This window comes from Staurois parvus, unplaced genomic scaffold, assembly GCF_062004578.1.
Source record: "Staurois parvus isolate SC_StPar_1 unplaced genomic scaffold, SC_StPar_1.0 ptg000264l, whole genome shotgun sequence".
Taxonomy (NCBI): domain Eukaryota; kingdom Metazoa; phylum Chordata; class Amphibia; order Anura; family Ranidae; genus Staurois; species Staurois parvus.
In genome coordinates, this window is record NW_028318060.1 from 5637927 (window position 1) to 5664092 (window position 26166).

The 26166-nt window shown below is 40.2% G+C and overlaps 1 protein-coding gene across 2 annotated transcripts in view; it reads right to left on the reverse strand.

Annotated features, from left to right (window-relative positions):
- COL9A1 (collagen type IX alpha 1 chain) overlaps positions 1-26166 on the reverse strand; it is a 168908-nt gene that overhangs the window by 98241 nt on the left and 44501 nt on the right. The window contains exons 6-10 of one of the 2 annotated variants that reach the window (XM_089681329.1): positions 23184-23267; positions 16663-16683; positions 14937-15011; positions 14688-14723; positions 14539-14601 (exon numbers count right to left, since the gene is read on the reverse strand). In XM_089681329.1, coding sequence (XP_089537455.1) covers positions 14539-14601; positions 14688-14723; positions 14937-15011; positions 16663-16683; positions 23184-23267 — 279 coding nt within the window. Of the gene's footprint in view, positions 1-14538; positions 14602-14687; positions 14724-14936; positions 15012-16662; positions 16684-16721; positions 16910-23183; positions 23268-26166 lie in introns of those variants that run through there. The other variant, XM_089681330.1, reaches the window with a different exon arrangement.

Consider the following 26166-nt stretch of genomic DNA (forward strand, 5'->3'; position numbering starts at 1 on the left):
TAAATTCACTGCCCCACAATTTGCAGTGAATTTCTTGTCCTCCAGCATTCAAAAATGTTTTTCACTACTGTCACTCCTGTAATACACTATAAGGTTTATTTTAAGATAAACCCTGCCTCATCTCTCCTTCTCATATTGCGGCCTAACCAATCTGCTTACATACTGTCCAGCCACTTTATAATATTTGTGGCTATTGTCTATTTTAAGATAAACCTACCTTGTGTTTTTCAATTTGCTGGCTAAGCATGTTCTTATGTACTGTCCTAATGTCAGCCAATTTGTAACAAGCACATACCTGAAGTCTCTATTTTGAATATTTTTGGAATAACTGGAGATATAGAGATGGTAAAGGGTGTGAGGAATGCGAGCTTGAGGCTTTGAACTGGTTTTGTGCACACCATTTTGATCTTCTATTAAACTTTTATGAAAATGCTGTTGTGCTACTGGCCAATTTCTACAAAGTTGAAGGTTTTAACTTTATTTTTTAAGAGTAAGCTTTTAGATCTGTTGTGGCCACTACTTCCACTGGTCAATTTATACTTATTACTATTTGAAAAAAGCACGCCAAAACTACCTAAAAAGTAATGTTTTAAAGGCAAAATGAATCAGATTGGAATGCTACTGCTGTATTTAAACCAAGCTAAATGTAAAAGTTGAAAAGTCCATTATACATACAAAATATGTAATACAACATAAAAAAACTCCCCTAGCATATAATTTAACATGGATCTCTGCTCCTACCCACACCCTTTTTTTAATCACCCCGCTTACTGGGTGGTCCGTTGTGTAGTTTTTTTCGCTACTTACCCACCCAGAGGATCTAGCGTTGTTCTGCTGAGATCCTCTTGTTCTCTGCCACCTCTCAGTCTAGCACTGCCATATTGCTGATTCCTGGTTTAGCCAGCGGCCGCCCGGTGATGTGGCGCTAGGCAGGCCCCCTCCTTCTTTTCTGAATGAAGCGCTTTGCCTCATGGGATATGTGACAAGCAAATGCATTGCAAATGAATTGCAAGGTGGGGGCAGGGACACACTTTTTTTTTTTTACCAAAAAGCAAATAAATAAATAATTTAAAAAAGGCAACTCTATTCTGCTAGCAGAGGGAAGGAGCGTGGATAGGAGGGAAGTGTCTCATGAGGGAGAAGATGCGTCTTAAAGGATTGATGTCTGTTCCATGTTACTCATAAATGTGCATTAAAAGTACAACTCTCTTTGCACTGTATGGTATTTTTTACATTTCTTTCCTTTGTTAAATGCCCCCTGGACAATGGCCAGTTCCCTGTGTCCTTTTTTAAAAAAGAATAAGTTGTCTAATAGCCTTGAGAAAGATTCCCCCCTATAGACTTTAATGGGGTTCAATTTAAAATTTTGCAGACTTTGTGCAGGATTTTGCATCTCCCACCACCACCACCACAAATCAAACCCAGACCCATTCCTAATATGATTTAATGCCTGTCCCTTAACTAAACCAACATTAGTCATGACATCAGTGGTATCAGTGATCAATAGCTTCTGGTTTCAGAACATGTCCTGAAAGCTGCCTGATATCTTTATGCATGCAACTTACATTTACATTTATATTATATTATTCACAATTAATAACATTAGCAGAAGAAATTCAACTGAAGCAAAACACCAGCACTTAACTGTTCTGTGCCACCCAGTTACATAGTTAGATTGAAATCACATTTAATTAAAAGACAAAAATAAATGAATAACTTAAAAACCTTGGATCATCTAAATCGTAAACCTGCAGCTGATTTTGTTGTCTAAATAATAACATGAACACATCATTTATCCTTTGATGTGGTATACATTAAAGGGATACTATATTACATATGTGCCAGAAAAAGCATACTTATGTAATGTCTAAATTTTCTTAAAATGAATTTTCACACTACCATAAGGTGTCAAAAATCTTTGATGATAACTCATCTACAACACTACATAATACTCTTGTGTACAAAGTTAAATATACTGTATGTAATCTTGGTAAACTAGAATAGTCTTTTCAGTCTAGATACAATGTATTGAATTGTAGTTTCCTAAACACTTAGATGTCAACAAATAAACAAGTAGTTTCAGTGCCATCTAGTGGAGAATAAAGAAAGCAGTGAAATGTTCACACAAAAAGTCATTTGCTCCATCATTGTAATCGGTAGCAATATACGCATCTTGATTTTTTTTTAATAGCTCACTACAAACATGAATTGCTATATTACAGATGAACTTATATATAATATATATTTGTAACATGTGCAATTACTAGAGCATTTAAAAAACAGTGCTCATTCACACAGTTTGGTCAATCAAGATAGCTTACGGTACTTAATAGATTTGCTGAGCTTGCAGTCCTAGACAAAAAGACACATATTGGGATAAGATAGCACAAATTTTACTATGTACGTACAAAGTGTATTTAATGTAAGACACATGTGGGTCAGTTCCTAGGGCATCAGATTTAAAGGGTAGCACCAAGCCCTAATATGTATAAATATTAAAAGTATTTTCCTTATTTTGTTTCTCATTTCTGTCTGTCCATGGACATGTTTGGCTGAAGTTAGCAAAAGGGTGCAAACAATGTTAAACCAAACTTTAGCCACAAATTCTTTTTGAGGAATTATAGGAACCCCTATTAGGGTTAGATTTGCAAACTATATTCCCTAAACGAGGAGATTTCCCACTTTCTTTCAGAAAAGGAGGTGATGGAAAATATCTCCAGTGAGGTCAAGAAGTAAAACAAAACATATTTTTCCAGTAACACGGGAACATTTCAGAACCTCTGTCAGGTTATTATTACTGCCTGTGCTATTCTGTCCCAGTGACAACTGTTTCAATCGCTTGCTGAATTGCTGTCACAGGGAAAAGAAGTGAGGTAAGGCCACCCAAATACAAAACAGGGTCTCACAGAGCAATAAACACTTGAAAAAAATAATTTATTCTTCCTAAATCCATCTAAAATGAAAAAAAATATGTTTTGTCTGGAGTGCTCTATGATTGGAGGATATATGGATGAATGAAAGGTCTGTCTACTCCACTTATGTGCTTTTCAATTTGGGAACTAACAGTATACCTTCTATGAATGGAGCACAGGGGTGCAAAAAGGCGGGCATATTCAGTACCTTTGACATATGCGTGTCACAGCTTCGTCTGCTCATATTGATAATTGATTGAACTTGATGATCACAACTGCTAAGTTTTCTATTGGCAGAGTAATGAAGGTTTTAACCGAACACAGCAGAAACCAGCACACAGGACACTTTGCAGTCATTTTACCATCCCAATTGCTGTTTAAAAAAAAATATTAGAGAGATTTACCCTTTCCAAAATTTTGGCCTGTTAGGGGGGGCATGGGAGGGGTGCAGGGGTGAGTGTGTGGTTGGGAAAAGAAAATATGAAATGTGGATAGGGGGTGCAAAGGTAAGCTGTGGAAGGGGGCTGCAAAAGGTAGCAGTAGATAGGGGAGAGCAGAGGTGAGCCATGGACAAGGGGTACAGAGGTGAGCTGTGGACAAGAGTTGTAGAGGTGAGCCATTGACAGGGGTGAAGAGGTGAGCTGTGGACAATGGGTACAGAGGTGAGCTGTGGACAATGGGTGCATAGGTGAGCTGTGAACAAGAGTTGTAGAGGTGAGCTGTTGACAGGGGTGAAGAGGTGAACTGTGGACAATGGGTGCAGAGGTGTACTGTGGACAAGGGGTGCAGAGGTGAGCTGTGGACAATGGGTGCATAGGTGAGCTGTGGACAAGAGTTGTAGAGGTGAGCTGTTGACAGGGGTGCAGAGGTACGCTGTGGACAAGGGGTGCAGAGGTGAACTGAGGACAATGGGTGCAGAGGTGAGCTGTGGACAAGAGTTGCAGAGGTGAGCTGTTGACAGGGGTGAAGAGGTGAGCTGTGGACAAGGGGTGCAGATGTGAGTTGTGGACAAGGGGTGGCAGAACAGAGATGTGGACATGGAGTGTGTAGAGGTGATTTGTGGGTGAGAGGTGAGCTGTAGATGGAGGGTCGCAGAGGTGAGCTGTAGATGGGGGGGGGGATGCAGAAGTGAGCTTTTTAAGGGGGCTGCAGAAGTGATATGTGGATAGGGGGGTGCAGAGATGAAATGTAGATAGGAGGAATGCAGAGATGAACTATGGAGTAGGGTTGCAGAGGTGAGCTGTGGGTGGGAGATTTAAAGGTGGACTGGTGGGGACAGAGGACAGGCGGTGCAGAGGTGGACAGTGGAGAGGGGGTGCAGAGCTGAGCTGTGTATGAGGGTACAGAGGGGAGCCCTGGACAGGGGGTGCAGAGTTAAGCTGATTTTTTTTTGGCTTGGCAGAAGTTCTACTGGGGAAGATTTTTGCTTGGTGAGGAGGGACAACCCAGCATACAGTGATCAATGGTCAAGGTTGTTCAATTTAGCTGTTAGGATTTTGTGTGTACCTTTTCTTGACCCCCATACTCTGCATATTGTGTTATACTGTATGTTAAATACGTCTTGCTATGATATGTTACATACTAATGTCTGCTGTACTGGGCTGGTTGCACATCAGCATGATAGGAGGTATGTTACATATTCCTGAACCCTGAACTCTGTAGTCTGGGCTGTAAATTACATACTCTGGACCACTGCACTGTGTACACTGGGCTGTATTTTACATACTTCTGAACACTGTATTCCGTACACTGGAGTATACATTACATTATCCTGGCCACTCTGTATGCCAATGCAGCAGACAGGAGTGTGCAAAGCATGCTACAGCATAAAGAGTTCAGCAGTTAGAGGTATGTAATGTATGGAATATAAGAATGCAGTGCTCAGGAGTATGTAACATAAGGAGTCAGGGGTACGCAACATATTACACAGCAGTGTAGCATACTCCTGACTATACTTTGTATGTAGATCTGTGTGGTACTGTTGTACTGTTGGTAATGTTATATCTTACATATTTATGTATGTTACGTTGTAATGGCTGCTGGACTGAACTGAGTGGTGCACTCGGTGCAATGTAGTGTACATTATGCATTCTTGATCCCTGCACATTACCAGAGTCACAACCAATAATATCCCTATCAATTAGTAAAACAATCCTGTCAGGTTAGAAAACTACAGATGAATGGTCTCTGTATAGAAGAGCATTTATACTCAACTCTTAAACTCACTTCTCTGGCAACTTGTTTCTTCTACCTTTCTTCTGTTTTAGGGTTGACATTCCCATGAGAGGTCTTTGGGATTATGCAATGCCTGTGTCCCCCATCATGCACAGTAGTTCTAACCTCTGAACCCCTATGCCACAACTGAGATCTGTAGTGCCATACAGCAGTAGTCAACAAGCTGTGGCCCAGGGCTGGATGTAGCACTTTTCTTGCCTTTATCCAGCCCTTGGGGCACTATTCCTTTCATTGATACAAGGTATTATTTCCTCCTACTGACACCAATGATGAGGCACCATTCTTTCCAATGACAACAACAGTAGGGCATAACTCCTCTGGCTGATGACAGTAGCAATTTCTTCTTCTAACACCAGCAACCACTGATAGAAACATTGGACCACTATTCCTTCCACTGATATAAAAAATGGAGCACTATTCCTCCTATAGATACCAACAATTGGGCACTATTGCTTCCACTTACACCAATGATGAGGCACTATCCCTCCCACTGACACCAACAATGAGGCACTATTGGGATAGGATGGGAAAAATTCCTCCTCCTAATGACCACAGGTGCTATGTAATTTTTTTTACTCCCACTGACTATCAAACCCAAGGCATTTTCTACTCCAACAGTAAACTAGCCCTTGGTTTAAAAAGTTTGGAGACCCCTGTCATGGAGGGTTGGGGAAAGGAACCACAGCACATGTCAGGAAACTCCCTGGCACATAGAGAAGGTAAAACACATAGGCCTCCACAGAAGCATGTATACCACCAAATCTGTAGCTGCGGGTAATTTCTCCATGTGCGATTACACATGAACAGCTGCGGACAGTAGCGGGCAGTGCCAAGTCAGTGTGTCATTAATTTATACAGGCTTCCTGTCCATGGCTGATTGGAAACATCTTGCTGTACCCACTTTAAAAATACACTTACTGTATCTGGGAGGTGTATGACCCTAGTCAGCCGTGGTCATGGCCTCTTATGTGGAACTATCATATTACAAAGTGCTTTACATAGAATATAGAACAATTCACATATGCCACTACCCAATGAAGGAGCAAACAATCTATTGCCACTACCACACATATGAACCAGTTTGTGAGGAAATAATATACCTACTAGTATGTATTGAAGAGGAACCCAGAACTCCTCAAGGAAACCTACTGGACAGCACAGTGACTTAGTGCTTTGCACTTCCACCTAGCAACACTAGGGTCTAGTACAGCGTTTCTCAACCTTTTTTCAGTCAAGGCACCCTTTAAAAGTATGGACAATCCCAACACACTCTTTAAAATTATGGACAGTATTGAGGCATCCCATTGTAAAATGTGAAAAACTATTCTAATAGTTTTATATAACGCAGCAACATCCACACATGTACGACAACCAACATTAGAGGTGATTTATTCTTCCACAGCAAATACACTTTTGCACACTGATACTGATCCAGGGTTTCTCTTCTTCCTCAATTTTTCTTCATCACTGAGCTAATGTGACCCTAGCACTGGCAGAGAGGGGCAGGGGAGGGTCAAACTAGGATGCTGTGCAGGCAGCTGACATCCTCCTTATCAACCGATGATGCCATTGGCTGTGAAAATGCCGGTGGCTAGAAGGTCGTAACGGTGCACAATGAAAACCTGTGGCTTTGTGTAACTAAAAGGCAGGCTTGTTCCATCCGCTGGCTTGTATACAAGTTTTGGGCAATTTTTAGACATTTCGCCAAGGCACCCCTGAAGAAACCTCAAGGCACCCTGGTTGAGAAAGGCTAGTCTAGTATATGTATGAATGTGAGTTAGGGACCTTAGATTGTAAGCTCCTTGAGATCAGGGACTGTGAACGCATAATAAATATGTAGAACACTGAATAAATGGTTGGTGCTATATAAGTACTCAAAATAAATAAACACAGAGAGAACATACAGTACATATTTCGTGTCCCAGGTGGCATTGAGCCCGGGTTACTGAGCTGCAAGGCAATAGAGGTAATCTGTTAGTCACCATGATGCCCTGTCAGAAACACAATGGAAACTCTGAGATTTTTATCTAGGAAAACACAGGAGTATAGGAAAATAGTGTTTCCAACCAATGAAATATTTGTTTCCAATTGTAACCTGCACAGGAAATGACAGCTGTAAACGTGTTGATTGTTATGTGCCATACAGGCACTTCACACACTTTGCTTTTCAACTAGTTTTCGTTAATCAGCCCCAGAATGAAAAAGTACAATATTTTTTCATTGCCCAAATCAATAAAATGTGCCTAGCAGAAAGCCTGATGCGATGTAACCTAGCAACTCCACAAACCAGTCCAATGCTTGGCCAGGCAGTATAGTATCATTCCGACTCTATTCTTACCTGAAAACAAACCTAATGACCCTTCTCTTTCACAGTACCATGCCTATACTACTGCTCTTTTTGTAATGAAATGTACATTATGTAATCATACAAAATGTATTCCCATTTTATTTCCTAAAGACCAATTTTTAAATTCCAGCTATTTATTTTGATTGGGAAATTTATCTACAAGAATATACCCATGAATATTTGCAGATAAATTTCACAATCAGCAATACACACAGAAAAAACAGCTATTATGAATATTATATTTTTATATTATTATTATATATTATACATATATAGTATTTTTTTTCTACAGAATATGTATGTATAGATTTTTGTTAGTATTATGTTGTTATTAGTGTTATGTATTATGTTTAAATCCAACTCCGTAAAAAAATTATTCCTTGCAGTGGGACTGTGATGACACTGCAAGGGTTAATTGCTCGTTTTTGTCTAGGGGAAAAATAAAAAGGAGATTTTCTTACCTGATCCTCTACTCCTCCCCACAGCTAGACTGGTCCCTGCAGTTTCTGCTCCCCCACTGTAGGGTCGTGACATCATCAAGTCCAGAACAGGGTCCATAGCCCTGCAATAGACATGAGGATGTCAAGGGACAGACCACTGCTGGATCATGGGGGAGAGTCACCAACCAGGGGACAAAACAAGCTAATAATCCTTGCAGTGCAGGCACAGTGTTATTGCAAGGGATATTTTTTATTTGCCTAGAGATGGGATTTACATCTTTAGAAATGCAGGCTAAGCTCCATGGAAACATTAACAACAAAATATTATTATTTTGAATTCTCTCTGCTGCAGGATCTGTGTGTTCCTCTTTAACTGTTTTGGGTTTACATTTCTCTCACACATTGAGTGTAGTGTCTACCCTTGGGAATGTTGTTAAATTATATATATTTTTTGTTGTAACACTTACAAACTGTGTATTATGTTGCCTAAAATCCAGATGAAGTTTCGCATCTTAATGCTCTGTATAGTGCTGTACTTCAGCATGTTATGATTTGTGCCTGTTTTTGTTTTTTTTTTTGGGAAATACTTCAGGACCAGTTCACACCATAGCACGGTTAAGGAAAGGTGCTTTCCATATGCATTTTGGAAACACACTGCCTTTGTAATCTTTTGCAGCTGCCAATATTTTGTTGATGGCACCCCCAAGCTCCGGATGCATGCATTGCTTTTTCTTAGAAGTTGCGATTGCAATACTTTTGCTAAAAAAACAGTGCAGCGCTAAAATAATTAATATGAATTAAAAATGAATGTGTAATATAATCAATAATATTACTAAATTAAATCATCCAAATTAAATAGTGATATATAATATAAGTGAATAAAGTGCTATATTAGGCGCCAAAAAATAATTGTGAGCATATGAACAGTCTTTTATCAACAAAAGTGTTCATGAAATAGTGCAGGCTTGATGCGATCAGGTCAGCATACAGTGCTCCATAAAGTCCTAATGCACTTGTGACATCCAATAAATCCGTGTGACTTAATCCATGTGAAAGACTGTAAGAAATGCGCACTCACCAGATGTGCATGATTAATACTTTTTCTACAATCTGTTGCAATTTTTCAGCCCATTTTAATGAGCTGCAGCATCACACAGCACAGAATCACGGAATATCATGTTCTTATGCGATTCAGGTATAAACCAGCCTTTAATTTACTTTTTTCTTTCAAAGAAACTGCAGCTTTCTATCTTCTCTCTTGAGGATACCTGTGGGGTTTCTCTTTGTATCCCAAATAATTCTGGCAGTTGTGGCTGCAATCTTTCTTGGTCTACCTTACCTTGGCTTAGTATTAAGAGATCCCCAAGCTTTCCACTTCTTAATAAGTGATTGAACAGTACTGACTGGCATATTCAAAGCCGTGAATATCTTTTTATATATTTTTCCATCTTTATAAAGTTCCAATACCTTGGTATGCAGGTCTTTTGACAGTTCTTTTCTGTTCCCCATGGCTCAGTATCTACCCTGCTCAGTGCATCCAGGAGAGAGCTAACAAACTCACTGACTATTTATACACAGACACTAATTGCAATTTAAAAAGTCACATATGTGGAAAATTAACCTTTAGTTACAATTTTAACCTGTGTTTGTCACCTTATGTGTCTGTACCAAGGCCAAACATTCCAGGGTAAGTATTCTTTTGATCTGGGCCATTTGGGTGATTTCTATTATCATTATGATTTAAAAAGGAGCCAAACAACTATTATAAATGGTTTCATATCATAACTATACTTAAATAAAAGTCATTTTTGTACAAGATTAGTAATATTTTCAATATAAATGCCAACATTTCACAATTTCTGCCAGGGTGTACTTTTGAGTACAATTGTACCTATGCATTCATCTGCCAGATGCAGTGTTTTTATGTTTAAGTATATATTTTTATTGTAGTTTTGGATAGAGTGGGGAGGAATTAGAACACTGATCAGCCTTTATTGCTGTCTGTTCCCCTGTTAGAGAGATTCACCTTATTTGTCCTGTTGACAAATTTATGACTGTCGCCAGATGAAGAATAGGAGGGGAAATAATACAATGGGGACACTACTTCTGGTGACCCTGGTTATAACCAGGGATTCCCTCCTTTTGAATGAATTTCCTTTCACTTTGTTATTTGGATATGGAACAGGAAGTGAAGAGAAATCTCCCCAATGTGAAACATATGGTTATAGCCCTCCCTTACTCTATTCAAAATGAAAAACAATGTAAAAACAATAAAAATATGTGCCTTTAGTTCTACTTTAAAGTGGAACTTCACTCTCAGTCAACATTGATTATTTTTAATCCTTATGTTGCTAGCATTAGTAAATACATAGTGAAGTGTATCATATTTACTTGTTTTAAACTTTATTTTTACATTTCTTCAGTTACTTCCTGGTTTCCATGCCTAGACAAACGATGTCATACATCCCAGGAATTTTCAGGAGGGAAAGAGGGGTTTGCTCAGCTAAGCACACCCTCCTGGCTGCATGCCTGAGTTAAGAGCAGATGGATTCCAGGAAGTAAATGCTACATTATTCATCTGCCTTTAATCAAGATGGTCACAGACAGAAATGCTAGGGATGTTTTTCAAAGTGGTTTCTCCACGGAGACAAGGATGGATGAAGAAGTTTGGTTTGAATATTAAAACGAATTAAATAGCATTTTTGGTTTGTGGTGCTTGGATACAGTGTAGTTCTGCTTTAGGTTCTATTTGCTATGCATTTTACGTTTTTTCTTGCTAGAGTCATTTCATGCACTTTTGTTATTCTGACTATTGTTATAGCCAAAAGAAAATGCAGTATTTTGTGACTAACTCTTGAAAGCTACCATGAAACATTCCTTTCATGTAGAAGTTACTATTTCTCATTAAATGGGCCTTACAAATAAGACATGCATTTACTGATTCAGTTACATGCCTTAGTAATGTATTTATTGCTTCAAGCACAGAACTAATCTGCTAACTTGCATGTTTCTCTTGATGTTGAATAATCACTGCTTGTTCTTTTTTTTAATTTAATGAAACCAATAATTGTAGCCAGATTGATGGTAATAAAGTATTTGTAAGACCTAGTTTGCCCCTTATTAATGAACACATCAAAGAATGAGTGTGGTGTGCCTAGACCACAACTGGCTACAGGAAGTTTTAAACTCCGGAGGGCCAAAGAGCTCTAACAGAGTGAGTTATTGAAAATGACAAGGTTGGGGCCTTTTTCTGAGCCCGCGGTTCTTAGTCCTACAACGTGCTGTGATTTTTAATTGTTTTCTGCATCACTCCACTTAATGGATTTATTTGCAAGGCTTCTCTGCACCGGCAATTCAATATTCTATAGAGTAGGTATTTTATTTCAATATACTACTCAAAATGTCAAAACCAGAAACATAAAAATAGGAGGGAGGTGTTAATACTTTATTTATCAATCAGCATATGGTAATGATTAAAAGGGTATCAAGTGTAGCAGTCAAGCCTCTACACTACAGGAAAATATACTTTGGGAAGCAGGGAACACATGACTATCATCAGTGTGTACACAATACTTGTAATTGCAGTAATTACTACATGTTTACAGACTACTGATATCCTGTTTAAACATATGCTATCAGTGCCATTTGTCAAATAATAACAAGCAATTATCCAGTCATTTCATCACTGAACAAACCAAAAATAGGCAAACCAGGGACATTGCATTAGTCAACAAAAAGATTGCTTACATTATGAACCCATTGTACCAACGGGAATATAATATCTCTTTTACCATATCTACACAACAGAAAGTACGAAACCAAGCACAATCCAAAACATCAAAAACTGTCACAATAACAAGACATTTGACCTCTTTCCCTGACCTCTGCGTGCGGTAAGACTGAAGATTCTAGCCTCCATCACCACCTCCTTTTTGGATGGAAACTTAAGCAACAATTTCATATTTGGCTTGCAGGTCACTGTAGGTGAAATATCCCTTCTACTCAGATATAATAGTTTTACAAATTAAATGTAAGCAATGTTCAGACGAGGGGTCCATTACTGCTTGCAAAGTCATGTTAAGGATGTGATGGAAATACAGAAAGATAAATTCAAAAGGTCTAATTCTCATTTTTATATATATCAACTGTAGTTATTGACTTGACATCTTGACAAAAATATACCAGGTCACGCTTTATTTAAAGGGACAATCGATCCAAACATGACATTTCAATTATGGGTGGAGCATACTGTGCTGAGTCACTGATTTCTTCAATCCCTTTGGAACTCCTGTAGCAAGATTTCCCCACCAAACTTCCTGGATCTATTCCCACCCATGTTGAATTTTGGGTATTCCCACCCATCTTGGAGTGTTTTGCATACCCTTTGTTTCATTCCACACACTATAAAACAAATCAAACATGCAACAGGGAGAGTAGGAACCTCCTTTAAATACTACAGTGAATGTGCAAATCCTGAAACTCAGGCAGATCTTACCAATGAAGACCCTGAGCAATCTAAAAACAATGTTAAGTGGTTTAACTCACTAACATCTACAATACAAGTCCCCATTGAAAATCTACAATGCAAGTCCACAGTGGAATTAACCTTTTAGCTGGCTAGGATGAGTGGCATCATATCCGTCTAACTAAGGATGAAGCTACTGAAGAAGCAACAAGCGAAGTAGTACTCCCACCACCTCTCCTCTTGCCTCTACCATAGCATTTATCGAAAAAAAGAAGAGCCTGACTCAAAGATGACCTTTAGAACAAGACTGCACTATCATTAGCAATGTATCATGCATTAGTGGCAAGAGCCACTATTACATTATTGAAACCTTTAGTGTAGCCATCCTTCATAGCACCCCCTCCCGTCAACATTCCACCAACAGGAAATACTTGCCTAATTAATGGAAATCCAGTAAGCTCCTAAGTGAGACCTCTCTTACAGCCTCACTGTTATCTACTGTGCCCCCCGTGCCCTACCATGTAAAATGGTTTTAATGCACTTCAATGGAATGCCATCTGCAGATATTGATTGGTCTTTCAATGAAAAAATAAAAGCTGTGATACAAATGTACAAGGAGCATAGAGGTCAGTTAGGTGTGTGGCACCACTGAAGCCATTGGAGCCCTTAGTTGAGGCAAGTAAATATAATATTTTATGAAATTGCTGACCTCTATGAGGCAAGGCCCTTGGGCATAAGGTCTCATGTACATGGCCAATTAGGGTCTTACACTGCCTAGTTCAGAGTACAGCCTGGTGTTTCCAATCATCCATGAACAGGAAGCCTCTACCACTCAATGACACACTGACTGCCCACAGCTGTTTACATCTAGATGCACACGGAATGAATACCTGAAGGTAGGGATGGATGTGCACCCATGGGCACAGACTGTTTGCATCGAGGGGTCCAAATCCATCCCTAGCCACAGGTATTCACTCCATGTACACTTACATGCTAACAGCTGCTGACAGCCACAAACAATGTCAACCTGTCATTGATATGCACAGGCTTCCTGCTTGTGACTGATCAGAAATACCAGGCTTCACCCAGCAGAGAAATATGCTGATCTAATCGGTTGTGTGCATGAGCCCTGAGTGTGCTTATCCTTTAAATGCAGTTTGTAAAAAAGAGTTAATAATAATTAAAGCCTTCTACGTAAAATATTACAACTTCAAATAATTCATTGTGTCTTACACAAGGTTTTCTGTAACAATTTCTTGACTGCATTTAATTACCAATGTTGCTCCTTCACTATATATTTAGATACAGAAAAGGGAGTGTTTATTACCATTATCATAGTTAAACTCTACATATAACTGAATGCAATGACTGGAACAGAAAAGTATACTAAGGCAATCAAAATAAACTATATCCCTACAACATAGAAGGAAGCCTGCCAGAATACCCAAACAGTTGTTGCATCAGATTGGACTTTTTGGCTGGAAATTTTCTACCTGGCATCTTTGACAAAATTAACTGAATATTCAACTTTTGTTAAGCCAGGCTTAACTGACAAGGGTACCCATGGCTTGAGTTCTGATCTATGTATGACGACCTTATGTTTTCTAAGAACAGAAACTCCATGTACTGAAAGAACTATAAAATCTGCCATTGGTGACCTTCTGAAATGCTATTTGCCTGGCTGCCTCTGCCTTCAATACTAAGTCACAGTCCCAGAATGAACTTGCAGTAAGAGAAGTCAAAGCAGCTGAACTGCATAATTGTTTCAAGTGAGCTATCCAAAGTATTTCAACTTGGATCATAATAATAGCAAGGTATTTGACATTTTAAAATGGACAGGTCAGCAATGGAACTGTACACTTTTCTCTAAGTACAGGATTCAGCATCTGAGTGCGTAGTTTTACAGAGATTTCCACTGTAACCCTACCCAGCATCAGATCACAGACAGAAGTGGCTGGAGATGAATAGAGCTCACTCAGTGCTCACCCATCACACTCAGCACTGGTCCAGCACACAACAGGCTCTCTATACACAGACAGCAGACAGCCAGTGTTCAGGCCCACCCATCGCCTTATATGGAACCTATAAACACACTTTCCCTGGACAGTATAACTGGCACACTCAGCTCAGAGTACTCACATCAGCTCCTGGTTCGCCTGGCAATCCGGGAGATCCGGCTCTACCTGGGTCCCCATTTAGACCCTGAAGAATAAATGAGACATAATCAATTAATGAAAAAAAACACAGATCACAGAAAGCAATAAAACTTGGAATTGTATTGAATTTACCTTTGGTCCTGGAGGGCCATCAGGACCTCTGTCACCCTGTTAAACACAAGGAAAATAATCAGATACCATCACTCACATTCCAGCTAAATTCAGCACATAGGTGTTAATGAGGCTGTGAAGAACCTAATAAACATGCAGACAGTGAACTTACTTTAGTGGTCTGAAATCAGAGCCCTGGGATCTTTAAATCTACAGAGAAGGAACATTGGGGGGCAAATCAGAGACACATGCCATACTTGTCACACTTACATCTATGCCATCAATGCCAGGAACTCCGGATGTTCCAGGGGGACCTGCTGGCCCAGGGGGTCCGGGTGGTCCTCTCTGATTAAAACAATAGGTGATGTTATTTAGAATAATTCCCATGGTAGCATGGAGGTTTATAGACTGTAGTCTTGATCTAGGATAGAACAGCCCAGAGATTCAGCAGCTGTTGCAGAAATACAGGTGTCAGAATGCCCTGAATCTTGTGGCCTTGACTTCTAGCTCAGAGCTAGCTGGGGAGTCTCTGTGCGGAAGAAAGAAAGAAAGAAAGAAAGAAAGAAAGAAAGAAAGAAAGAAAGAAAGAAAGAAAGAAAGAAAGAAAGAAAGAAAGAAAGAAAGAAAGAAAGAAAGAAAGAAAGAAAAAAAGAAAGATAGCAAAAGAGAGAAGGAAAGAAAAAGAGAAAGAAAGAGAGAAAGAAAAGAGAGAAAGAAAGAAAGAAAGAAAGAAAGAGAGAGAGAGAGAGAGAGAGAGAAAGAAAGAAAGAAAGAAAGAAAGAAAGAAAGAAAGAAAGAAAGAAAGAAAGAAAGAAAGAAAAATTTTTTGCATGGAATGACAAGCAATGAATTCAACTCTTTAACTTAATGAAGAGATGAGTTTTTCAGCAAAAGACTGCTCAGAGAAAGAAAGAAAGAAAGAAAGAAAGAAAGAAAGAAAGAATGTCATCTACTAACAGCCCATTAAAAAAAAAATATATATATATATATATATATATATATATATATATAGAGAGAGAGAAAGAGAGAGAGAGAGAGAGAGAGAGAGAGAGAGAGAGAACTATTTTCTATAGATGGGAGCAGAGGGTAAAGTTCCTTAACTGTATGCACTCATTACTGGATTGGAGGTGAGAGCTCCCTGCATTGTATACTATTCATATATACTGTATATATACTACTCACAGTAAAAATGTATTACTTTTACCAGGACGAATGGACAGCTAATGACTTTATTTCAGAACAGATGGGTGATCAGCCCTAACAGTGATATATTTTGTCCATGTACTTATAACTAAACATCCTTCATATACTTCTCGTAGAATATGCTATGATACAGGATTGCTGCAGGCATGATGAATGTGCTCTTGTTTTAATTTTTTTCCCTTTTTAGTCTCTATTTTCACAGTGGCCAGCAAGGGGGCTTTACAAAGAGGGCATTGTGAGTTGGAAGTCCCCCTTCTCCCTCCTCTACCTAGGAGGGAGGCGACACCGTATCCATCCCCCTGCCACTGAACTGGCCTGAACCCCTCCACATGTGCTGCTCTTAACCCTCTCCTCCCTGGCCAGGTAACAAGATCATGCTGCAAATCACTGCATACCAACTCTGTAGGTTTCCTATCTCCAAGCATGCCAGTCAGATCGCTTTGTGGAATTGGCATAAGATTGGCATTTCAATTATGCCTACAGACGTTGGATGCATATGACATATTTGCAGACATTTAAGAATGATTTCTCAGGGTGAAGATTTCAGAGCAATCCATGTGTCAGCAGTCCCTATGACAAGCTGTAAGCACTTTCCCTGCTAATAAGACTGGCAGATCGTGCAATGGTCATTAATCCTGATCGCTGGGTGACACCAGGTCACTTGTGTCGGATGTAACATTTAAACATAGTAACTTTACTGGAGTGTTTGAAAAAGTTTCAGTGTTAACTCTTCCGATCCCAGCTTGTGATCACCACTTGTAGAGAGAGCAGCGATCTCCCCTCCAGATCTTACCTCTAGCAGAGCCTGGCTGACCTGGAAAAGACAAATGGGTGAAGTTACTTGTCACTTACTTGAGCTATGGAGATGCAGATGAGCTGGAAGATTAGGACAAGCACAAGGGCCCTTCCATCCCTGACCGTCTTAGCCATAGTACAACCTATGGCCGGGTAAGAAATCGCAGCCTCCTCTCCCCCAGCCCAATTTTAGGACCCGCAAGGCAAATCCCCCAAATGAATCAGCTAACACTAGTAGCAAGGTAAGCCCTGGACAAGCGTCAGATCCTTATGTTTATTAATATCCTGGGAGGAGGGGATGATGATTGGAGGATGCCTGGGCTGTGGGATGGGAAGGTAGGATGGTAGAGGACCCTTAACCCTTCATCTGGAGGATGTACCTGGAATGTCATACTGCCCCATTCACTGCAAACTGACAGCAAAGGGTTACTGACCTTCCTGAGCACCCTAACTTCCTGATTATTGGACCAGAATCACATTCCCACGCTAAGGATCTCTTTTTTTTTTTATTTATTTTTTTTTATTTTGTTTAGTTCACCTAAATTGAGTAGGTTACATGGTGAAGACACACAGCATTCAGTTTCCGATAGATCTTTACTATAGCTCATTTTAATGCAGCCTATGAATCTTTAAAATACCCCGAATATCTACATTATACATATATTTATGCTTATACTTCTACTCTGCTTACTGCATAACAAAAATATTTGAACAGAAAGTTGTAAGATGTTTTCTAGTTTTCTATACTGTGGTATAACAATTGCTCATTTACCCATAATGACTTTTGCCAAAAACATGCCTATGCATTAAAGCAGGGGTGTCCAACCTGCAGCCCACAGGCCGCGTGCCACCCAAAACAGCTATAAATGCGGTCCAACACAAAATCACAAACTTACCTAAGCCCGGGTTCACACTGATGCGGTGCGGAATTCACAACGGTTTCTGTGCGATTTCCACAACGCATCATGTGAACCGCTGTGGGTGTGTATGTTAACGTAACAAGGGAGAATGTCACCAGCACACCGAGGATCACCAATAAGGGTCCAAAACGTTTTAATGAACAATCACATAGTTACAGCAAGGCAATGTTTCGGAGTCTCGCAGGACCCCTTCATCAGGTATTTTTTGAACCCATATTGGTGATCCTCAGTGTGCTGGTGACTTTCTCCCTTGCTGATTCTGTTTGGTTCCAGCCAACGGTAGCTGCAGCACCCACTTATACACAGCCATTTTTAACACAGGAACGTATGCGTTTGGATTGTACTTGCATTATGTTATGTTAACGATACCCCAAAAATGGTTCACAAAACACAGTGCCATGTGCAGAATCAGATGCATAGGTGTAAATACCCATGTGATCCAATTCTGGCGCGGACAACAAAAAGGTTCTTGCACTATTTTGGTGCAGATGCGGTGTGATCTGAGCCATACAAAATGCATGGCTCAAATTGCACCACACAGAAATCGCATGTGATTTGCACAGGAATGTGGTGCGAATCACATGCGATGTGCTGCACCGCATCAACATGAACTCGGGCTTAATGCGGTAGTAAACTTGTTAAGAAAAAAAGTTTCCTCCTGCAAAGTAATATCATAATGTGCTAGTTTGCGTTGTATACTGACACATTATGTGAAACTTACCCTAAAATTAAAGCCCTCCAGCAGCACACTGTCACCGCTGTCATCTTCACCTGTTCTTCTTTCTGGGTTCCCAGGCTGAGCCACCGATGACGTCACTCCCACGCATGCACTTGGGAGTTTCGGGCCATGGCACACAGCTCTGAAGGAACAGCACGGGTATGCCATTCCTTTAGAACGCATGCATCCGTAATGTCACCAGCTGCTGCTCTGTAGAATATCTCCTAAACGGTGCACGTTTGGGAGATATTCATTTTACCTACAGGTAAGTCTTACCATAAGCTCACCTGTAGGTAAAAATACTACCATTTTAAAATGTAAATTTGTTTGTTTTTGACAATGCATTTACACTCAGCAAACACATGCAGCTGAATAAAAAGACTGTGTATTTCCTGAACTTTTATAAGTTTTATGTTCCCAAAGAAAAGTTTCCCACTCTTCACAATCACGCCTTACTCATGTCATCAATTTTTGGCAGAACACGAAGGGTAAGATTAGAACCAAAATATCTGATGAGCACTTTGAGAGTTCATTGTGAATTCTTACTACAGTCACCATATGTTAGTTTATCAAAAACAGTGTCAAATATCGCACCAATTTTATGTTGCCCACTTTTACATTTATGATAAAAAATATTACAAAAAAGATGTTTTATTACTCAGATAAGTACATTATCTATATCAGTGATCATTAACTTGTGATCTGCCTGACTTTTTCTTCTCATCAGCTATCTTTGTTGTTACTGTATTTTATGTGTGGCCCAAGACGATTTCTCTTCTTCCAATGTGGCCCAGCAAAGTCAAAAACTTGGGCACGCCTGCATTACAGCATCTTCAGTAGATTCATGTTTAGTAAAAGAATGCTTACTTTTTAAAGCAGAGCTCCACCCAAAAGGGGAAGTTCCGCTTTAAGCCTTTGTCCCCAATAAGGATTGGCACCTTTGGGGAGCGGGTACCCGAATTTGACAAATACCCGCTCCCACTTCTGCTGCGATTGGAAGTGGAAATTGTCCCCCCCCTCCCTCCCCGTAGCCTTCTGGGACATGTGACAGGTCCCAGAAGACTACAGGGCCATTCACAAAACGCTGTGCTTATCACGCATGCACAGTGGGCACCTGGCTGGAACTCCGCATTAAGCAGCTTATTCCATTGCCCGTCCCTATCCATCCTGGAGGTGGCAGACCATATTGAGTGTCAGATGCGCCACACAGGGTCGGTGCTAAACTATTTTGAGTCCCAGGCAAGACCAGCTACTTGCGCCCCCCCCCCCCAAAAAAAATAAATAAATAAATTTCTTTTAATGTGCAAAAATAAGTGCCATAAGATGCCACCAGTACCTACATTAAAAGACAAAATCAGTGTCACAGACAGACTGTATCTGGCAGGGTGAGAGTTGCAGTGAGTGGAGGATAATGGATCCACGCTCTGACAGATCTCAGGCTGGAATTCCCCAGGCAATGGGGGGAGATAAAATGCTGTGACAGCAGGCAGCCCAGCCCACACACACAGATCAGCAGGCACTAGAAGATCAGACTGTGGGATTGTGATGATGTAATCACTCACTGACACATTACACGTGATGGATGTCCGGCTGGGTCACACCCAGACATGAGACCTCAGAGTCAGTCATTACCTTCCTCCACAGGCGCAGCTCTGCCTCCGCTGATGAATGGAAAGAGAGGGGCTGGAACTCCACAGTGATCAGCAGCCGCCAGCCAGCTTGCAGTAAGGGACTGCGTCTGAGAGGAACACTGGAAGGAGTGACAGCTCAGCTGCTACACTGGCCCCAGAAACCCGTCATCCTCCACTGTCCTTTCTTCGTCCCCTCTGCCGCCCATCCCCTCAGCTGGTGGATCATTCATGATGTGGCGGCGTCCCACACACAGAGAGTGCCAGCCTGTGCTGCGCCCAGGCGATCTAGGTGGCAGTGTGCCCTAGGCTGACACCTAGTTTGCCTAGTGGAAGCACCACCCCAAAAACTCAAAAACTAGCTTTCAGCCTTGTTCCTTACTCCTGTGTAGCCTGCTGTCTCTCATGGCTCAGCACTGTGCTAACGTAAAACAAAGTAGACTGCGCATGCGTAGGTAGGAAATAAAACCATGTGCTCATATGTGAGTTTCAGGAGCCATAACATCCATATGTAGTGCTCTGTTTAGAAAAATAATGATTACTTTTTTCGGCTGCTTATTCCATTGCACTACCCTCTCCATTCTGCGGTTGGCAGGACATACTGAGTGTTAGATGCGCCAGCCCTGTTAACTCACAAATGGACATTTGGCTTCGTTCCTTACCCAAACATGTGCGGACTGCTGTCTCTCATGGCTCAGCACTTGCTGGAGTGAAACAGAGTAGACTGCACATGCGTAGGTGTGGAACGAAGGCATGTGCTCATTTGTGAGTTTCCAGAGCTGTGACTCTATATGCAGTGCTCCGTTTAGTAAAAAGACTGCTTACTTTTTAGGCTGCTTATTCCATTGCCTTCCTCTCTACTTCCTGCAAGTGGCAGGAGTGTTGGATACACATCCTTGGACACTCACAAACAAGCACTCAGCTTTGTTCCCTATCCACACATGCACAGTCCGCTGTCTCTCGCAGCCCAGCATTCTGCTAGAGTGAAAAAGAGTGAAAAAGAGTGGGCTGCGCATGCACGGGTAGGGAGCACAACTGAGTGCTTGCTTGTGAGTTTCTGGGACTGCATATCTTGCAGGACAAAGAGTGGAGAGCAATGGAAAACAGCTTAAAAAGTAAGAATTCTTTAACCAAACAGAGCACTGCCTGCTAATCTATTATCAAGGCATGTTTTTGGCAAAATTCATTAAAGGTGAACTAACCCTTTAAATTTAGGATTCTTGTTATCTTATTGTTGGTCATACATGGATTGAAATTCAACTTGTTCAGCACTTGTTTCCATTCAATCAGCACTGTCAGCTATAGCCGGCATCGCTGATCAGTGTAATATGACTGTCTCCTTGCTGTCAGCATACAATAGCTCAGTGGGGAGGATTCTACCATCCACATCAAATGTGTGGATGGGGAATAGAGTACTCCTTTGTTTTCATTCAACCCACTGGTTGAAAGCTGCTTAACTTTTTATCATTCTCTCTTTATTGCCAAGCATATTTTTAAAAACATAAATAACACATGCCACACATATACAGAAAAACTGCAAAAGTTTAATGTTAAATGGCAAAAAAGAATAAAACCATGTAAAACATCCTTCATGCATGTGCCATTTATTACATTATATGACATTTATATGTGTTAATATAGGTACTGTGTGCAGTGTTTGCTCTCTTGTATGCTGGTATATATACAAAAGCTGCATGCTCTTGTGATTTTAGTGTCTGTCAGAATATGCAGAGACTGCTTGGTTTAAAGATAAATCCACATAAAGCTGGTATCTATTGCTGTTGAGCAGACACTGTTGGGCTGTAGCACATCCCCCACCCCATACCCCCAAATTACCCATGCACACATAAAATGACTATTATTCTAAACTTTAAACCAAACCAGGTTGCTACTGTCCTCTGCTGAAACAAAATGGAATCTAGCAGAAGTAAAGGGACAATCTTGCTCAGTCTACATCTTAACATGTTACTAAACCCCAGACTCTGCATTCACTATATCTGGTCTCCCACATAACACAGAACATGGAACTGCAATTATTTTAGTAAATATAAACTGCTAAATACCTTTTCTCATCAGCAGTTAGAGCAGTCTTGTGACTTCAGCAGAGCACTGGTTAAAACTTGTAGGAGGAGTTTTCTTTCTGCTCTAGGAGGATCAAGGGTGGACTGACAATTCATGGGGCCCCCCGGGCAATAGGGGATCATGGGACCCCTGTGTCCTTGCCCAAACTCAAAAAAAGTCTATGAAAAAGGTAGCAGGGGCATCACATGGGGCCCCCGATTGACCCCAGGTCCTCGGGCAGTGCCAGAGTTTCCAAATGGTCAGTCCGCCCCTGAGGAGGATGTGAAAGTCCTGACCCTCTGTCTGGACCGTGCTGATTGGCCCTGTGCTGATCACATGCACCCTCTCAAGTAATAAAAAAAAAACCACTAGCAATACACACCAAACTGATCATGTGCATATGACCATGGGTTCAGTCTGTATCAGGTGGTCACTTCAATTAGGGGAGGAGGGGCAGAAAAGAAAGGATCAAACAGCCTTCTACACAATGCACAAGACTAACCCCTTAGGTTCCACAGTGAGTATAACAAGCATGCTTTATTACATATACAGACTGATTTTACTGTTGTGGGTTTAGTTTTACTTTAAGTTAACCATAGGCAACACCAATATCTTCCCAATATTGTCTGTTTATTGGGCCAGAACTTACCTCTTCTTTTATATGTGAGTGGTTGATGAATCAATGAGCTGGCAAGCTGCCTAGACTGCATTGAAATCCCAAGCAGTGTTGTAAGGCTTGCCAACATTTTCCTTTGTTTGACTACAGAACAACTCCCCCCTCTCGCTATATCTAGAACATAATGGGATGTGCTCTGTAGTCCAGCAGAAGAGGATTCAGGCATGGCTGATAGCACTGCTTAGGATTTTAGTACAGAAAAGGCAGAGGAGTCAGCTTGAACAAGAACTTAAATTTGTGGCCGGATGAACAGGTATTTTCTGTACTTACAGTGATTTTAAGGACACAAAATGTAAGGAAATATGTGTGCATTGCAGAGTTGTGTCGCATATGTTTATTTTTTTTTCTCTCCCCCAGACATATGCTTTCATTTGAATACAGCTCAGGATGGAGAAAAAGGTGGAGGACCTCTAAATGTGTTTAATCAGTAAATCCATTATGTGTCCTAATAAGAAGCAGCAGAGTAAATTCCTGTGCTGATGCCTTTGCCCCTGCAACCACTTTACAGTCACTTACCGCTCTTCTGGCCTCCAGCTCAGTGCAAGACTCCCTCTCGGGGCGCAGAGGATCGCAGTGAATTAACATCCACTGGAGGTCAAACTGTTTCAGAAAATAAATTGTGTCAGGCCGACTTGTTATTTCCTATTTTCTGCACAGAACCAGCAGCAATGGAATCATGCACATCACACGTCTAAGCTTTTTAGCTCCTGTACATAGGCTATGGCATAAGTCAGAACAGAGTAAAACATTCTTACGATACAAAGCTAACAATCAGCAACATGTACAACTTTATCAAATCTTCTTTGTGTGAGAGTTTGTTGAGAGGACGGCTTTTCCTGCATTGCCTGCTGTGTTTTCTATTAAGACATTGTTTTAATCAAAGAGCATTGGCTGAGGGATCTGTTTATTTAGTACAGAATGTATAGACAGCCGTGTCTTGTAAATGCAATATGGAGGCTTTTGATTAGCTAAAAAAGACTGAACGTTTATAAGAATACAAATTTCATACATGCAAATTATCATAAACAACACATTTCAAAAACTAAACAGTTAATAAGTTCAGAAAACAATTGTACATAAATCAAGTCAAAAAAAGACTAATTATCCTAGTCCGAAGTACATTTTAACATAGATTAAATATAGAATATATTTTGTATCTCACAGTATTTAACAGCAGACTAGAAACAAAGCTCAGCCGAAAAATAATCTAGTAGTTGTTCAGAAATGTCCATCAATTGGGAGGTCAAATATTTGACCTTGGAATGGGAACATAAGGTTGTTGTGTTTGGAAAGATTGGGGTTGATTCCCTTGAAAACTGCAACTTCCCTTGCAAAGTGAACAGGATGTTTGCCTTTAGCAAATCAACCACACTGGATATATTGAGATAGGTCTGCCTAAACATCAAAGTCAACTTTTCATTAGAGAAATAAGGGGGCTGTCATTACTGAGTTTCTTCTGATACTGGTAGTTGCATGGCCATTATACTGATCTTCAGTACTTTGGGGTTGATTTACTGAAGGCAAATAGGCTGTTTACTTTGCCAAGGAATGTTCCCTAGAGCTTAGTGAATGTGGTAATATTTTACTTTGCAAAGAATACCCAATCATGTGCAAGAAAAATTGAAAAATAAAAAACAGTATTTTTGCTTTCACATATCTGGATGATGGAATTTGGAAGTTTCTCTTCATTCACTTAAGCTAGGGAAATATTCCCTTGCAAAGTGCAAATTCCCTTTGATAAATCAACCCCTTTGAGTCAGGAACATGTATGCACGTCAGGAAAGTCCTCATTAGCATAGTTGTTCTGGGTTACTGATTCAAAGCACTGAAGCAGGTGGACAGCCAGGAAGATGGATTTGAAGATTCAGAGGTCAGCAATGGTTGTATCCATATTTTTATTAGCTCAAATGTTAACTGATTTAGCAAACAAGAATAAAGCCCGTTCTTTATAAATTCATCCAAAGGAAAAGACTGGCTGCACTCCAAAAGTCAAATGCTGGCAACTATTTATCTGCACAACATAAACAGACAGTCCTCACTTGGGACCCCCACTGACGCGTTTCACCAACAAGACTAGACTTAATCGTAGAGAGCAGCTGGTCTTTTGCTTATAACTTGTGCAGCCTGTGGAGCATAGAATGAGCCCTTGCTGGTATATAACATCTGATTTTCCAAGAGGGTGAACTGTCCTGGGACTTGGAAGCAGCATACCCCATATGTTTGCACCTGAAGTGACTTTTCAAGTCAAAAAAGGATAAACAAAAAAAAGTATTAAAATTACATTATTCAAAGTCATATGCATTGTGCTAAAACCAGAGATTCTCTGAACTGATTTAGAAAATGATAAGCAGTTCATCCTCTAATAGTCTTGAAAGGCACAAAACAGAGTTTGAAAGCTCCAGAGCTTGATTTATATGCATAAAGATTAGGAAACCAGGGACCACACTCATCAGTGCCAGGATGATGTTAATGCATTATATACTAGAGAACTCAGTCACTGGGAATGCTGTGCAAAACTGAAGAAAAGAAAAGAAGTATAAAAACAGAATTGTTGCCCATGGCAACTTATAAAAATTCTTGTTTAGCTTTTCAATAAAATGAAAAGTGAGACCTAATTGGTTGCCACTAGCAATACTTTCATTTTTCATTTTTCTGCCCCCTTACTCTCCAAATTTGTTGCATCTGCTCCTTGAGGCTCATTTGTATTCAGTGAATATGCAATCACACAGAAAATATGTAAACATTGCTTATTGTGATGCTGAGAAAATGACATAATGTCACTCCAAAAGACAAACTGGCAGGTTAGTTGGGTCTATTGTGTGTATGTGTGCATTTGGGGTTGGGATCTTAGATTGTACGCTCCTTGAGGGCAGGGACTGATGTGAATGTACAATATGCAAAGTGCTGTGTAAATTGCAATTAAACAATATAAAGATCTTAAAGTATAAATTAAGGCTTGAATTATTACACATTTATATATTTTATCAGTACATAGTGGTTGGATGGGACACTCCACAGCTTTCTCTTAGATGTCCTGCAAACAGTAATACTAATAATATTCCACTGCACATCCAGTGAATTAATGGTACAGTAATTTACTCCTTTAAAAATGTTCTGACTTGCTCTAGTAGGTTCTTCTCTGAACTCATGATTTGCTCATTCATAGCTGGGAATCAACTACACAAAACTAAAGACAAGATTCTGTGTAGTGAACCTCTGGATTTTACATATGAGTAATATGCCTATATCAAATGCTGTTGTAGTTATTACACCAGATACACAGGATGACTTAAAGCGAATGTTTAGCCAAAAAAACTTATTTTAGTTATGGATAGAGTAGGGAAGGGTTAAAACCTCTGTCGGTTTATTTTGTGCTACTAGTGTCTGCGGTTTCTAAAGAGAGTAAAATCCTCTCTTATATTAAAAGAGGTATAGACTCCAGAGAGAGATATCCATTTACCCCTGTACAAATCATTAGTAATACCTCATCTGGAATATG